Here is a 17,695-nt window from a genome sequence, read left to right as displayed (position 1 = left end):
TAGTTGGGTACCTAGGCTAACTTTGTTGGACTTAAGAACAAATTGCACTTACAAACGCACTCTCAGAACAGAATTCGTTCGTATGTAGGGCACCTAACATTCCTTGAGCCCATGCTATGTGCCAGCCACCACATTACATTGGAGACCACGTGCTAGTCAAGAACAAAGGTAATTAAACCAACAACAGCAATTCCCTGCAATGGGTACTAGGTAGAGGTATATGTGCACAGAGAGCTGCGGGAATGATGGGTCCAAGGTGCCTGCGCAGGGCGCACATCCCAGGGCCTGAGCCAGTTTCTACCCAGTGCTGTTAGCAAAGCACATCCCCATGCGTGAGCTCATGGGGCCCATTGTCACCCTCCTCCACACCTTGAGGACTGCCTGGGAAGGGTGCCTGGATGTGCTTATTCTCGTGGCCTGTCAGGGCTGTCAAGGCCCTTGTCTCTCAGGACAGCAGGTGGGTGGGCCTTTCCTTGTCACTGCGGGGCTGCAGGGCAGGGTGCAGCTGGAAGCCCACTCCCTTAGTGTTTCTGGCCTGCTGGTGGCTTTTCTCTTCTCACAAAGACTGCTGTGTTGGAGTCAGATAGTTGTTTGATTTCCACCTCAGAACTCTCTCCCAGTGTTCTGTGTTGCCAGCCTCACTGCCACAGGCCATGGTGTGGGAAAGAATTCAGGTTCTGGAGCACCATCTGGGCACTCCTCAGTTGGGGGGCGGAGTCAGGAGAGACTCCCACACCCACCGTCTGACTCGGGCCTGGTCAGCAAGAGGGCAAAGGGGCTCTGTGTCAGGAGGAGCCCAGGCCACACCACCTCCACGAGATGCCACAGACTGGGATAAAGACCAACCCCGAGGCTGCCCTGGTTCATTTCTCCTTTTCTCCTGTTCCCTCTGTCTTGGTCCGGCAAGCAGGGTCAGGACAAACTGAGAGGGGCGTAGTGCACATGGAGTCATGCCAGTGTGTAAGATCCCAAAGCCAGGCTGGGCCTAAGAGGTGGAGAAAAACTGTCACTGGGGGCAGCCAGGGGCTTCATAACTAAAGGAAACCCCAGACTAGGTTGAGAAGAAGATAGAAGTTCCAAGCCAGAGAAATGATGCAAATATCAGGGCTATAGTGGGTTCAGTTCAGCCATAGGCAGGAAGAGGAATCATGAGGACAGACACTAGGAAGGTCAGAAGCAGATTGGGAAGGGGTCAGGATGCTCCAGTGGCCACCGGCCAGCTAACGGTCCATGTGGTCATCACAGGGGAAAAAAGATGGCTGAAAACCTCAGCGTGGGATTGTGAGCACACGTTCAGTGGAATTTCTCCGGGTGCATCCTAGATTGAGGGTCTCTAGAGAAATTTGTGTTTGTTTCTTCCAGGTACCCCGCAGGGTTTGACTTGTTTGGAATCCCTTTAAAGTTGAAGATTTCAGGACCATGCCAGCAGAATAAATTTCAACCCCAAACCCGTGAGAAGACTCATATCTACACACTCTCAAAGGGGATGGCTTTTTTTCTACCCAGAGGCCAGGCCAAGATGCAAATACTTTCTTATTCTCTCTCTTTGATGATGGGTGCATTTTTTTTCCCTGGTTCATTATTTCACCATTCACTGAAATTCCCAGCTTTATGTGGAGTGTGGGCAGGAGTAGGAAGGTGCTCAGATCTAATGCCCATCTCATTTAGGCCTGAGACCCTCTCTCCTTTCCCCATGCGGCTGTTAAAACATAAGTCTCTTGGCTATCTAAGACTGGAAGAACTTCCAAGGGAAAGTAGATTCAGGTACTCACCTAACACTTATTTTTCAGTTTCCTCCTTGTCTTTGCCCCCAAGAGGATTTCTCGTACTTTCCTGCAAGTACTACTGTGCATTTAAAAGGATCTTTGCTATGATTTATTGAGCATTTCTAGATAATTTCTAGGTAGCTGGGAGGTGTTTCAGTTTACCTAGAATCTGAAGTCCTTTCTGCTTCTACCCTTTTCCTTCCATTCCAGTCTTACAATAGCCAGTGTGATCTTTCAAAAAAATAAACCTTAGCTTGTTTTTCACTTGCATACAAGCTTTCAGTCGTTTCTCATAGCTTTTTGTTAATTATGATGTTGTTTTGTCAATGTTTTTGTATATCCTACATTTTTTCCCATTTCCCTTCTATAATCAGCACCACTTTTCTTTGGGAGAAATCTCCTCCCATATTCCATATGGCCTTACGTCTGTCAGTCATGGTGCCTCCCCTTTTCCTTTATTCACCCTCCACCCTCATTCTAGCTACAGTGATAGGAACATGGCCCAGGTTAGGCTGATCATTGTACTGCCTCCCTGTGGACATAGTGATTGGTCCAGTGAGTCTAATGGTTCCAGCATGTGACCAAACCTGAGCCAGTTAGAGTCTTCCCCTGATTTTTCTTTTCAAAATGGAGAGAGAGGGGTAAATTTCTCTTCCTTTTGGATTATAGGTTGTAAAGATATAGGCATGGAATATCAGCCTATTTTCCTACCAGATTGACAGAATATGTCAGTGCAAGAGAAAATTAGAATTAATAAGAAATGCAGAAACAAGCAAAGATAATTAATTCATTGAAAAGGAAGTCTTGATGATACTATCTGAACTCCTGGATTCAGCCATGCCTGAAGCTTCAATGCCAGATTTTCCAATTATATGAACCAATAAATTGCCTTTTCAACTTAAACTAGTTTGCATTAGGTCTTGTCATATGTAACAAAAAGAGACTTGACCGATAAAGGGCCAAATCCTTAACATGGCATTATAAGGCCCTGTGTGATCTGGTTGCTGCCTATTTCCGCAACCTCACCTCACACCACTCTTTTTCTCTCCCTTGATGGCCCATCAATACAGAGCTTCTTTTAGTTCTTCACATGCATCAGGCTCCTTCCTGTATCAGGGCCTTCACACATGTTGTTCTCCTAAGTCACTTTGCTTTGCTAATTCCTACACATCCTTCAGGTGTCTGCATATAGAGCATGTCCTTAGGGAAGGCTTTCCTGACTGACTGACCAGGCCAGGGTCCTCCTCTCCCCTTCCACATTATGTACTCCTACAGCATCCTGTGCTTTTCCTTCTGAACACTTGTCACAGTAATAATGCACAAATTCCTTGTTTACAATAAGACAATTCCTTGTTTATAGCCCATCCTTTCCATGGGACTAGAAAATTCATGAAGTTAGGGACCATATGCCTTGATCATCATTGTGCATTCAGTGCCTAGCACAGTGTTTGAAAAAAAGTGAAATGAATAGGTCAGTGTTTGACTTGGAAGCCCATACTTTCCATCTCTGTGGGTTTTGTTAACTAATAAATAAACACTGGCAGTCCAGATTCATAATGTGATCACAGAAGGCTCCCTGGGGGAAGCAGAGAAACTAACATGTAATTTAGTCAGGTATTCATTCTGAGCTAGATTTCTGCCTGGCCAGACCAGATGGACCTTGTTCCCAGGAGAGGGCAGTGTTGTACAGTCTTTGACTCATCAAGCCTCCCAAACTCACTTCTCTGAGGCCCTGGGAGCTACTGGGCTTGGCCTTGACACCCAGTGCCCCAGAATCCAAAGTTCACAGCCCTTTCAAAGAGCTGAATGTTCAAAGCAGCTCAGTAGCAGAGCCTTTGTTTCAGAGCCTGGCTGTCCCCCAATCCAAGATAAACAATCCCTGATTGATCGACTGATTGCTCTGGTTTGGTTCCTCTGTACAAGAACTCCATCTTCTCAGGGTGGCCCAAAGCTTCCCTTATGCTCTACAATCTCCCAGGAGAGAAGACTTCAAGTCACAGAGTTGGTACCTCCTGAGGCTGTGGAAGATTCTCCCTATTCATAATTTCTCTCAAATCCAGAGGCTGCTACTGAGGGTGCAAAATAGCCCAACTACCAATGTAGACCCACAGGTGGACAGTCCTCTGCTCAGATCCTGGCTCTGTCACTTACTGGATGACCCAGGATAAACGCCTTACCTCCTCCCCATGAGAGAATAGTAATATCTCCTTCTCAGGCTTGTGCTGGTGATGGAGCCAGCTGTATGGAGACTGCCTGGCGCCCTGCCTGGAGCACAGTAGGTGCTCAGTGAACATCGGTTCCCTTCCTTCTCCCCCTCCCCACCACCATGGGGCAGCCATGTGCACAGGGAGAAAAGGTGAGAAGTCCTCCTCAGCAGGTTTTTACTGGCAAAGGCCTAAAAACAACAACCTCTTCACTTCCCTGAAGCACCTACCTATCCCCAGTGTGACTGTGAAGCCAGGTTATAAAGTTCCCGTGGAGGGCTTCCCTGGTGGTGCAGTGGTTGAGAGTCCGCCTGCCGATGCAGGGGACGCGGGTTCGTGCCCCGGTCCGGGAAGATCCCACATCCCACATGCCGCGGGGCGGATGGCCCCGTGAGCCATGGCCGCTGAGCCTGCGCGTCCGGAGCCTGTGCTCTGCAGCGGGAGAGGCCGCAACAGTGAGAGGCCCGCGTACCGCAAAAAAAAAAAAAAAAGTTCCCGTGGACACTGGAACACACCCCAGTCAGATAACCCATGTCACCGGTCTCATCCACGTGAGCCTTGCTTCTGCCACCCCCACTGTGGGGAACCAGGTGTTCCTGGGAATCCTGAGAGCTACCCTGAGCCAGAGGCCTTGGCTCCTTTTCAGTTCATTTCTTTCTTTTGTGGTGGAGCGTCTGGGCCATAGCGCTGGAAGTGTTTTGGCCCTGATGCTGGAGCCCTTATCTCTGTGCTGTGTGAGCTCTATTCCTGCCATGTCAGAACCCATTAGCGGCCACTCTGCTGAGGCTTTTGAAGGAGTAATCGGTTTGTAGAGGGAAGGGGCCGTGCCAAAGCCAGGCCAGATGGAGTAAGTAATGAAGGCCCCAGATTAATCTCACTTGTCTCTTTTTTTCCAATATGAAGGCTCAGCTCAAGAGCTTGGCAGTCTCAAGACAAATTATACTTGTCAGCTTCAAAGCACAAGTTCCCTTCCAAGTCAGAATGTTTGCGCGTTCTCGCTCTCTCTCCCTGTCTCCTTCTCCCTCTCTCTTAAAATAAAAAAACTGGAGTAAAAAATGGGGTGCAAATGAAATGTTGTGACATTTTTGCCTCATTGTAATAATAAGAGCCTCCACTGGGCATTTACTATGTACTAGGCAACATACCACGTCCTCTACATGCATTCAACTCATTTATTTCTTGCCACCAGCCTCCCAAGTAGGGTTATGGTGGACAGTCCTCTGCTCAGATTCTGGCTCTGTCACTTACTGGGTGACCCAGGATAAACGCCTTACCTTCTCTCTATGAGAGAATAATATCTCCTTCTCAGGCTTGTGCTGGTGATGGAGCCAGCAGTGTGGAGTATCCCCATTTTACAGATTAAGAAACCAAGGTTTAGAGAGGATGACTGACTTAAAGTCATACGGTTAGTAAATTGTGGAGCAAGGACACAAACTTAGGTTTGTGTCATTCCAACCATTACACTTTACACACTCTTTAGTCTTAAGGGCTGCTAATCTCTCTGGTGTAAGTCTTTACCTGAAGGGAGAGTCCATCTCTGAAGACAAGAACACAGTTTTCTGTTCTTTCTCATTATTAAAAACTCTCCCTGGAGTCTTGAGCAGAAAGCAAGGGGTAAGGATTGGTTCCCAGAGAAGCATTTTCTGAGGTATACTCTATAAAATCCTAGTCTTTGATGTATATGGGAACACAAATCCTGTGGTCAAATAATTTGGGAACCACTACTTATATCAGAGTCCAAGAGTCACAAGGCATGTGAACAGGCAAGAAGTCCTGAAAGTAAGGCAACCTGAAGAACTTTGCTATGCTCACTCTTTCCCCAAAGTATTTGGCCCAGTTATGTTTTTCAAGGTACACCTAGAAAGAAGACATACAGATGACCAAAAAGTACATGAAAAGATGCTCAACATCACTAATTATTAGAGAAATGCAAATCAAAACTACAATGAGGTATCATCTCATACCAGTCAGAATGGCCATCATCAAAAAAATCTATTTACAAACAATAAATGCTGGAGAAGGTGTGGCAAAAAGGGAACCCTCCTACACTGTTGGTGGGAACGTAAATTGGTACAGCCACTATGGAGAACAGTATGGAGGTTCCTTAAAAAACTAAATATAGAACTACCATATCATCTAGAAATCCCACTCCTGGGCATATATCTGGAGAAAACCATAATTCGAAAAGATACATGCACCCCAATGTTCATTGCAGCACTATTTACAATTGCCAGGACAGGGAAGTAACCTAAGTGTCCATTGACAGATGAATGGATAAAGAAGATGTAGTACATATATACAATGGAATGTTACTCAGCCATAAAAATCAAATGAAATAATGCCATTTGCAGCAACATGGATGGACCTAGAGATTGTCATACTGAGTGAAGTAAGTCAGACAGAGAAAGACAAATATCATATGATATAATTTATATGGGGAATCTTAAAAAAATGGTAGTCATGAACTTATATATAAAACAGAAATAGAGTGATGGATGTAGAAAACAAACTTATGGTTACCAGGGGGGAGGGGGCGGGAGGGATAAATTGGGAGATTGGGGTTGACATATACACTCTACTGTATATAAAATAGGTAGCTAATAAAGACACTGTATAGCACAGAGACCTCTACTCAATGCTCTGTAATGACCTATACGGGAATAGAAGGTAAAAAGAGTGGATCTATGTATATGTATAACTGACTCACTTTACTGTACACCTGAAACTAACACAAGATTGTAAATCAACTACACTCCAATAAAAATTAAAGAAAAAAAGGGCACACCTAGAAACATCCATGGAACTGAGTCTTCAGAAACTCTTCTGCTCCAGAGCCCTGCTACTGAAAGCACTGTGCTCAGACCAGAATAGCAGCATCACCAGTGAGCTCGCTGGAAATGCCGAATCTCAGGCCATACCCCACTGAATCCTCTGGTGACTTCAAGGCATTAACGCCTGGGAAGCACTGCTCTAGGTTAGAGTACGGCCAAACTACTGTCACTAGACCAGGAAGCTCACTGAGTAGACAGGCCTTATTCGGCCACCCAAGTTTTGAAAGATGGCAACACAAGTGCTATTTGGAAAACTAAATTAGAAAGAAAGCCCAGTTTCTTCCTTGTCCCATCAGCCCCAGCCCCCCAACTAAACATAAATAGGACATGGAGTAAGAGTGCCATATTTAACTAGGGCTCTGGCCCACCTATAAGATTTTGGTAATTCCTCATTAGGAAGAATTAACTCTATGAATGATTGTTTTCTCCTTCTTTTCATCCATGCTGCCTCAGAACCAAGATCCTATCATTTTGCTTAAAAATTTCTAGGCGTTTGAGTGGAGCCATATCTGGCAGCCCCACCATCTGTCACATTCACAGCCCTGCCCAAATGAAGGGGTTCTCCCCATAGCCTCCGAGGAAGACACAGTCCTATGTGCTCCAGGGACATAAGGTGTGATCGTCCTATATCTCTGTTGGACGAGGGGCCACTGGACCACAGATGGGCACTTGGTTTAAAGGCAGCCAACCTATATGCTGTCCAGCAAGCTGTGTGCCCTGGGGCAGAATGCGAACTATAGGAGGCAGTGAAAAGAGCAATGGGTCCCAAAGCTGAAAGGTTCTAATACAGACAGGAGCCAGAGAGGACAGGGGCAGGCTAAGCGTAAGCCACCGCTATGAGAGAGCAGAAATGATGAGGAAGCAGGGGCTCTGAGGTGGAGAAAAGATACAACAGAGGGTGGGAACAAGGGTGAGAGAGTAGAGCAGATGCGTGCAGAGCTGCGGCCTGCTCCAGGCAGAGAAGCGGGCAGTGAACCACACCTTGTGTTGGTTTCCTGCAGCTGCTATAACAAATGGCTACAAACTTGGCAGTTTAAAACAACAGAGATTTATTCTCTCATAGTTCTGGAGGGCAGACATCTGGAATAAAGATGTCTGATGGCTGTGTTCTCTCTCGAGGCTCTGGGGGAGAATCCTTCCTTGCCTCTACTATCTTCTGGTGGCTGCTAGCTTTCCTTGGCTTGTGGCTGCACCACTCCAATCTCTGCCTCTGTGGTTATATTGCCTTCTCTTCTGTGTCAAATATCCTTCTGGTTCTCTCTTAGAAAGATACTTGTAATTGCATTTTGGACCCACTTGGGTGACCCCGAGTAACCTCCCCATCTTGAGATCCTTAGTTTAGTCATATCTGCAAAGTCCTTTTACCAAATAAAGTAACTGCTATGAACTGATTTTGTGTGGGCAAAAGCGGGGCCCATTCCTATGTTGATGCCTCAACTTTCAAAGTGACTATATTTGGAGATTGGGCTTTTAGGAGGCAATTAAGATTAAATGAGGTCATAAGGGTGGGGTCCTAATCAATAGGACTGGTGGCCTCAAAAGAAGAAGAGAAATCTCTCTCCACGTGCACACGCTGAGAAAAGCCCGAGAGAACACAGAGAGAAGGCATCATCTGCAAGCCGGCTTGGAAGAAGACAGCTCTGACCAGGAATCAAACTGACCAGCACCTTGATCTTGAACTCCGCAGCCTCCAGAAGTGTAGGAGATACATTTCTACTGTTTAAGCCAGTCAGTGTATGGTATTTTGTAATGGCAGCCTGAGCTGACTAATGGTAACAGTTACAGGTTACAGACCTGATGTCTCTGGGGGTCTTTATCCAGCCCACCGCATACCTCAAGCCCAGGGTCCTAGCCTTGGGTCTACAATGGCTTTCTGATGTCTGACTGTGCTGGATCCTGGGGTCAGCTCTTCTTATTTTATTCTAGTGTTTCGATTTGGGGCTCACTTGGAGCAAGTGCCTGTTCTGTGTGATCTAAGAGGCCAGCTGACCGAGAAGACTCACACACCTACTTAAATGATGTGTTATGAGAAGCCAGCAGTCCTAAATCTCCCATCTCCTGTAAAGTAAAATCCCGGTATTTCATTCCTCTGTGATATACAGTGCCCTCAGCCTATATTTTTCTTTTAAAATGATCAGACGCCTGGGAAAGATAACAGATTAACCCTATATTTGCCAGAGTCCAGTCAGGAAATAGAACTCAACAGAGTGGGTTTAATTTAGGGAATTTGTTACAGAGGTGTCTAAAGGGCTGAAAGGACAACCAGAGGAAGGTGAGGTGACCCAGAAATGAATAAGTTTAGGAGGAGGAGATGTATTACCAGAGACTAGGACCAGAGTTGCCTGGTGGAAGCTGGAACCTCGGAGGAAGGGCTGTGTGAGGGGTCCCGTGGCCTGGGTCACCAGGTAAGAGTCCACAGTAGGGGTTGCTTGACAAGAGTTGAGACCACCGAGAGAAGGGTGCTCAGTTGGAAGTGGAACCACAGAGATGTGACCACTGTAATAGATGCTGCCTGGAGCTGAGAGAAAGGGAGTGAAACACCCTGGCTTCTTCCCAACCCAAGCCCTCCATCGCCCACTAGTGGCTCCCATTGGCAACCTGGCCAGAATCCTGCAGACAAAGGAGCTTAAGGATCATTGGTAAGGATGGTCATGAGATTCAGGGTAGAGCAGGAGAAGGGTGGGGATGGTTCAGAGAGCCAGCAGGCAAGTGACTGGCTCAAAGCCCTAGATACCCATGTGGGTGAGGGCACCAGCCTTTTTCTTCCTTGAGAATGGGCTGCAGCAGGGAACAAAGGGAATCTGGTGGGGAGAGGATGAGACCACTCATGGAGCAGAGAAGAACCACGTGAAGAGTGGAGAGCCTATACCCCAGCATTGCCTGACTTTCACTCTGACCTTTGCATGCTTCCGGCATATCCAGCTGTTGTACTGCCAGAAGCCCCTGCAGGCCCTGCTGGGAGCAGTCCAGGATCCATTCAGACTTCCTCCCCCGCCTTATATAGACCCCCCCCCATCACTTGTTCACTCTTCCTGCCTTTCTGACCCCCTTGGTTCCAGAGACCCCAGCTCCTGACACCCACTTCAGGCCACTCTTGTTAGGGAGCTTGAGGATATGCCTCTGTGGGTTTGGCTCCAGGCCCTCTCCTGGACCCGCTTGCAACATCTTCCACTACTCATTTCCCCACAGGTTGATGCAGAGATGCTGCCAAAAGGAACATCACAGTGGCTGATTCCAAAACCGTCTTTTTTGGAAATCTTAAGTCTTGGTCTTACATGGGGACCTAGGCATTCTCATGATCTTAACTGGCAGGGTGAAGTAACGAGCAATTATTGAGTGGCTGCTGTATGCTCCTTGCTGTATCTGGGATCCTGTGAAATTCACGCAGGCCATTGAACACCAGCATATCCCTTTTTTTTCTAGATAATCCTTTCCCAAAGTTCACTGAGAAATTAACTCCCTTCCTTCCCTCCTTCTTTCCTCCTTTCCTTCCTTCCTCTTATATGTCATCAAATATTTGTGTGCCAATTGGGATGCAGTGGTGAGCAAGGAAGGACGTGGTCTCTGTCCTTAAGGAAGCTCCGTTTGCTGAGGGAGAAAGAAGGACAATTATAGTTCAATGAAGAAGGCCTGGGGCAGGGGGGAGAAGAAAGGCATGGAGGGAGGAGTGACGTCACCATGACGTTGACTTAGGTCGATCCTGACCTCGCTCCCCCTCACAAGAATAAGTAACGTCTATTCAAGAACAAGACACCACCAAGAGAATCCTAGAGCATGGAGTGAGGCTGAAGCACCCCCCTGCACCTCAGAGACCAAGACAGACCGCGTTAGAAGGTAAGAGAAGCGGGTACACGTTGGCCGCGTTGCCCCTCCCCCAGCACGCGGAGAGCTCTCCCTTGAGCCTCCAGGTCCTCCAGTGGGAAAAGAGAACCCAGGGGGCAGCCAGCCCTCCCAGCACTGTGGGTCACTTTGCGGGAGCCCCTACTCTGATCTCGCACCATGGAGACTGCAGGGGAGTCTGCGGGGCTCAGTCACTGCCTGCATCCTCTGCTCTGAGTAGATCGCCTTGTGCCTCCGCACTGCGGTCACACTCTGGTTGCAACGACCGCAGCCCATGGGGTCCAGGTGGATAGATGCGATTCTTTCCCATTCGCAACCCACTGATTTTCCATTAAGTAAACAACAGCTGTGTTCAGATTTCAAAATGACCCTACCTCTGAAGTCTCTGGGTTTGAAGTCCCTGTGCTGTTGAACTATCTTTTAGATTTTAGGAGCTTGGCTCCCAAGCTTGGTCTCTGGTCTGTCATGTGTTTGTTTAGAAACTCTAATTAGCATTCTTCAGACTAGACTACTTCTGTCTCCCTGAAAATGCTTTTAATAAATAATAAGTCTTGCTTGTTAGGTAGCCTCCTGGCCACAAAAAGCCCCAGGTTAATCAACCCCATGGTATTTACTTATTTTGAAAGTTTCTTTACCTTTTATTGAATGGCAGGTATTATGTTAAGAGCTTTACATGGACTGGTTCATTTACCCCTTTGAAGAATGCTGTAACGTATTATTCTTATTATATAGATGAAGAAACCAAGGCCCAGAGAAGTTAAGAAACTTTCCCAAAGTCACACAGCTAGGAAATAGTGAAATACAAATTGAAATCTTAACTACCTTAACTACCTTTGATCTTAACGCTCTTAATTCTTAAGGCAGGTGAACCCCTCCTGGTAATATGTGTACAGGCTCTCTGAGCTGACCCATTTGAGAGACAACAGTGGTTTTCAAATTGAAATCTTGATATGCATATTAAAAATCATTCCTATTTCTGTATTCATGTTTTATAAGTGACTATCAAGTCTTATATGTAGTGGCATCCATCCATCCATTCCTTCCCCTGCCCATCTGCCCACTCTTCCATCCATTCCTTCCTTCAACCATTCACCTTCCAACCTACCTATGCATCCACTCATCCACCTACACACCTACTCGTCCACTTACCCCTCCATCTATCTGTCCACCCACCCATCTATCCATTCCTCCATCCACCCATGAATCCATCCATCCATCCATCCATCCTACAGCTTTCCATGTAACAGACTCTATTCTAGGTGCTGAACACCCCATGACACATCACCTTCATATTATTTCCCACACTCAAAGCGACTTCTCTCTTCCTTTCTGCCCATCCAAATCCGCCCCTGCTCTCATACCCACTTCAAATCCTTCATTTCCCTTAAAGACTTCTCTCACTATGTTCATCCAAATGAACTCAGTCTAACTCTGGATGGAATGTAATATTATAGAACACAAGGCTTAGAATTTGACAGACATTTGACAGACATGGGCTCAAATCCCAGCTCTGCCCTCTCCATAACTATGTAACCAAATTGTTCTCTTTGAGCTTCTGGCTTCCTCATTTGTGAAATGGAAATAATGATAATAGTAATAATGATAATATAATGATAATAATGATAATGATAATATCTACCTCATAAGGTGGTTGGATGATTAACTGAGAAACTGAATTTAAATTATATAGTAGGTAGTAGGTGCTTAATAGAAGTTATTTCTTCTCTCCGCATTGCCCCTCCCTCTCCAAAAATTGGACCAATGGTCTGTACTATAGCCGTCAGATTCATGCTGTTAATTAAGTTTAATTAATTTAATTAAATTCTAATTAAATTAATTTGATTAAATTTTAACTGATTTAATTAGTTAAAAATTAATTGTTTAATTCACGTTAATCATTTCCTTGGTAAGAAGCCTATACATTCCTTCAATGCATAGACCACACCTTGGACATCTTTAGCATCCTTTCCCTCCATGGGGTTTCATATGGTGCTAGGGACATAGTAGATGCTCCATAAATAACTGTCAGGTCAAATTGAGTTAGTGTTTCACCCACTTCTCTCAGTTGTCAAGAAGAAAAAAAGAGTCAGGGGCTTCCCTGGTGGCGCAGTGGTTGAGAGTCCGCCTGCCGATGCAGGGGACACGGGTTCGTCCAGGAAGATCCCACATGCCGCGGAGCGGCTGGGCCCGCGAGCCATGGCCGCTGAGCCTGCGCCTCCAAAAATTGGACCAATGGTCTGTACTATAGCCGTCAGATTCATGCTGTTAATTAAGTTTAATTAATTTAATTAAATTCTAATTAAATTAATTTGATTAAATTTTAACTGATTTAATTAGTTAAAAATTAATTGTTTAATTCACGTTAATCATTTCCTTGGTAAGAAGCCTATACATTCCTTCAATGCATAGACCACACCTTGGACATCTTTAGCATCCTTTCCCTCCATGGGGTTTCATATGGTGCTAGGGACATAGTAGATGCTCCATAAATAACTGTCAGGTCAAATTGAGTTAGTGTTTCACCCACTTCTCTCAGTTGTCAAGAAGAAAAAAAGAGTCAGGGGCTTCCCTGGTGGCGCAGTGGTTGAGAGTCCGCCTGCCGATGCAGGGGACACGGGTTCGTCCAGGAAGATCCCACATGGCGCGGAGCGGCTGGGCCCGCGAGCCATGGCCGCTGAGCCTGCGCGTCCGGAGCCTGTGCTCCGCGACAAGAAAGGCCGCGATAGTGAGAGGCCCGCGTACCGCAAAAAAAAAAAAAAAAAAAAAAAAAAAGAGTCAGGAAGTCCTCAAGAACCTGCAGCAGGCTGGGGCTCCCGTGTGCCTACTTGCTCTGACGCCCCAGCAAGACTGTTCACATCCTGGGGTTCTCTCCATCACTGTGACTTCCAGATTGTTCTGGCAGCAGGTTAGCTCCCACCCAGGGTCTGGGGAAGGGGTATGGACAGGGTGGGGAGGAAGGCAGCCTCAGAAGCCATGTCCTACGTCTCAGTGACATGCAGTAGGGCCCACCTTAGCTTCTGGCCGTGGAGTCCCCAAACTTTCGCCAATTAGGTCTCTTAACGCCAAGAAGTAAGGGCACCAAAAGGAAGGCAGTGCAGACAGCACTGTGGAGGTGGACGGAGGTGAATGAAGGCGCAGGCCAGGCAGCGGCCAGCCAGGATGCTCATCTATACAGGGCACTAGGACGTCACTGGACAAAACTGGCAAAATATAAATTGGTCCTGTTCCCCTTGAGGGAGATGGCATCTGTCATTGGGAAGGAAAAACGCTCCTGGCTAGCCCTGGCCAATCTCTGTTGAGTTTTTGTGAAACTCACGGTGGTCGCACGCTGATGAAATTCTGAAAACCATAGAATGAATGCATGGTTAGTGCTCTTTCCTGGGCACTTATGACTCATTTTATCATCTAAATTTAAAAAGCCTCTGAAGTGCCTCCTTAAGAAGTCCACTTCAGGAAGTCAGAAAAGAAAACTGAAGACAGAATCAGAATTCTGGAAGCTGGGAAATTTTGTCAGATTTTCCTGAACATTGATTCTGCTTCAGCCAGTAGACAAGAACTAGTAATTCAGTTGTTTCTGTAAATAGTATTTATTCATAGGAAATCGGTGTTTATTCGTAGCATTTATCCATAGGAAATTGCAACCTTCACTTAATAACTATTGAATAAATAATCAGAGAAGAGTGATTTGAAGGCACAGCAAGTGACTGCTGCCTGAATGTGTCCCCGAGGGCAGGATGTGAGCTTTGTGTACAGCTGGTCCTGATTGGGGTTTCCTCAAAGGCTGACTCCAAGACTGGGAAAGTGTAGACAGTTTATTTAGGAGGTGCCCAGCACCAGCAGGGGGTTGTGGAGGTGAGGCAGAGAAGGAAAGAAAGCAAAGGGGGAACGTGTTTTCAATCACCTTACCATTGTGGGAAACTGGAGCCTGACCCCCAGGGGACTCTGGGAGCCAATGCAGAATACCTCCCTTTGGGTTATCCTGCCCACGGGAGCCCAGGAGCTGGAGTATTTATATACCAACTGCCAGAATTCACCAGAGTCCTGCCCCTCTGGAGTATGGATTCTAGGACTTGTCGGTCCTGCCTTGTAGCAGGTAGAGCCATTTTCCTCCATTGAAAAACAAAAGAACAGAAAAACAAAGAAAAATCCCTAAGGCAAAGAGGTGCAGATGTCTGTGGGCCAGCTCACCCTGAGATGGGAAGGCCTTTGAGTACTGGTTTTTCTCTCTGTCTCTTCTTTTTTTCAAAATGTTACAGATGAACCCCCAAATAGGGTGTTTTCTGGTTTCAAATAAAAGTCACCCCTACCTGGAAAAAAAAAAAAACATGGGCACCAGCAGCATCTGTTACCCTAAGTTATTGCCAGACCCCAGGCAGTGCCTGGCCACAGCTGACGCTCAGTGTTTTCCCACTAAATTGATGAATCCACAGCTGCACCCATTTTAGCAAGGCCACAGCAAAGGCTGAAGAGGTAACCCACTGGTGCAGCAGGCAACAGTAGGGCACCCAGGTACGGTAACTTCTCCACACCTCAGGCGTTCAGATATAACTGTAAGACGACTTCGACTGGAGGACTTGGCCCTCCACCGGGCTGGGGATGAAGAGAGGACTTGAAAATTCTAAAACCAGCTCAAGCTGGAGAGGCAGAATAATACCTATGGCCACAACGCTTCCCACGGAGCTCTAGGAAATGCTGCCAGACCGATGCTCTGCTACATCCTAGACCCGGAATTACAAGGAGTTCTCTGATTTAGGAACCAGACTGTTTGGTGTGGTAGGCAATGTTTTATCAAATCAGAGTTGGATGATGAAAGAGGTGAGGTTGTGGCGGGGCTGGGAGAAGCCAGGGGGTTGGGAAGGAGGCCTCAAAGCTCGGGTGGCCATGAGGAAAGCTTCCAGCCCACCATGCTGACATATTGTGACAGCTGAGCATGCTGGTTAGCTTATCCGGATTCCAAACCTAGTTTCGTCGTCTACTAGCCATTGACTTTGGACAATTGCTAGACTCTCAGCCTAGTTCTCTCATGTACATGTAGAGTTAATCCCCATCTTGTGGTCCTGTGAGAATGAAATGAGAGAACACGGGCAAGTGACTTTCCGCCTGCAGGTAACGGTGCTGAATACATAGCTGATGTTTCTCTCCCAGACCCCTGTCTGTCAGGCTCTCTTCAGGATCCCCAGCAGCTAGCAGAGTGACTGGCACAGAGCAGGTGCATGAGAAATAATGTTAATTGAAATAATCATTTGCATTCTCCCTATGTCTGCTAATTCATCACCTTTCCCCCTTCTAGCCAAGGCTTGTCGGAGTTTACTTCCAACGTCCTGAGAGTGTGAAACTTGAATTGAAAAAATTCTGCTAGAACTTAGGTTGGGGACAGATTTACTGATCTTACCTTGTGCCAGGCACTGCGGTAAGCACTTTCTGTGGATAATTTTATTCAATCCTGTACAAGTATTCCATTGAGCCACATGGAATTGTCATTTCCATAAGTCAAAATGGTTATATATGGACAATTTCATGTGACTGTGTCCTGTACATGCATTAGGTCTTATTATTGTTATTCTCGTTGTACAGATGAAAAATCTGAGACTTGGGAGGGTAAGTAACTTAACACGGTCTCAAAGACATGTGCTTCTCAAACTGTATTGTGCAAACCAATCATTGGGGACCTTGTTAAAATGCAGATTCTGACTCAGTAGGTCTGAGAGTCTGCATTCTCCAAGTTCCCAGGTGATTCCTGCTGGTCTGTGGACCGCAGACTTTGAGTCGTGAGGACAAATTAATAGCTGACTTGAGTTTACCTGATCCCTACAGGACCCCTAGAGCTGAGGTGGGGATCAGGTAAGGAGACTACCAGACAAGTATCTTACACTATATTAAATTTTATAAAGGAAGCTTCCTTGCATTCAACGTTATTGACTGCCCACTATGCATTGAGCAGCGGCTAGGCACCCATTTTGACAGCCAGAAAAGGACTCCCCTCTCCCTTTCTTCCCCTTCCCTCCCTCCCTCCCTCCCTTCCTTCCTTCCTTCCTTTTTCTCTCTCTCTTATCTTCGCTTTTCCCTTTGATTCCTATTGTATTCGTTAAATTTTTTTCAGATGCAAGTGATAGAAACTGACTCTGGTTTCACTGAGTCAAAAAGGATTTGATTGGAAGACTATGTGGGCTCATGGAATTTCCAGAAAGTCTGGAGGACCACGCTTGGAACAGAGGCTAGAACTGAGACAGCTCCAGAGGTCCAAGAAGTCAGCCCCTGAGCCCCACTGTCTAGAGGGAGCTGTGGCTGAGACACGGCCTCCTGATGTAGACATGGCCACCCCAGCCATAGATGCCCTTCTACCAACCACCGTAACTGCTACTATAAAAGAATTTTAATGACTTTCCATTTTCCCACCATCCCTACAGGAGTCCAAGCACAGGGCAAGAGTGTTCAATTGGCTGATCTTGGGTTCCATGCCAGGACCATGGCTGCCAGGGGACCAGGAGGAGACAGGGCCCTACCCCTCCCAGGCTACTCCCAGCAGGCATTCCCCGAATAGAAAGGGGAACTGACACAGGATAGCCCAACCTGCAGATGTTCACCGGAGCTATGCAGAGCTAGTCTCCTTTACTCTCCCTTCTAGAAAAGGGAAAATACTTCAGCTGCCCTGTAATTACTGAGAACCTCAAGAAAAAAGTGAGAAGTACAGCCTGTGAGTCGAGAGCCTAATGTCCACAGTTCAAACAATACCAGGCTTTTGTCTGCTCAGCTATAGGAGAAAGGGAGAAAGGAAAGAAGTTTTTATCCTGTTTTTAGAATCTGCTGGTGAAAGTTCTGAAGCCCTTGTTGTTGAGTAAATGATTCTGTAAACCCAGTGTGGCTCTCTGTAGTTCACCATGAGTTGAGGGGCTTGTAGAAAATGTCTTTCCTCCCTCCCTCTCTCCTTTTCTCCCATCCTTTCATGCATTCATTATTAAGCATACCTGGTTTTTTTTGGTTTGTTTGTTTGCAGTACGCGGGCCTCTCACTGTTGGGGCCTCTCCCGTTGCGGAGCGCAGGCTCTGGACGCGCA

At 46.6% G+C, this 17,695-nt stretch overlaps 1 protein-coding gene across 1 annotated transcript in view; it reads left to right on the top strand.

Annotated features, from left to right (window-relative positions):
- Nucleotides 1–2,014, top strand: part of PGM1 (phosphoglucomutase 1) — a 71,810-nt gene extending 69,796 nt beyond the window's left edge. The window contains exon 11 of the mRNA XM_028489307.2: nucleotides 1,363–2,014. Coding sequence (XP_028345108.1) covers nucleotides 1,363–1,380 — 18 coding nt within the window. The 3' untranslated portion in view covers nucleotides 1,381–2,014. The remainder of the gene's footprint in view (nucleotides 1–1,362) is intronic.
- The last annotated feature ends 15,681 nt before the right edge of the window (nucleotides 2,015–17,695 follow it).

The sequence above is a fragment of the Physeter macrocephalus genome, chromosome 4 (assembly GCF_002837175.3).
Source record: "Physeter macrocephalus isolate SW-GA chromosome 4, ASM283717v5, whole genome shotgun sequence".
NCBI lineage: Eukaryota > Metazoa > Chordata > Mammalia > Artiodactyla > Physeteridae > Physeter > Physeter macrocephalus.
Note: the sequence above shows the minus strand (reverse complement) of the source record. Positions and strands in the feature narration are given on the sequence as shown.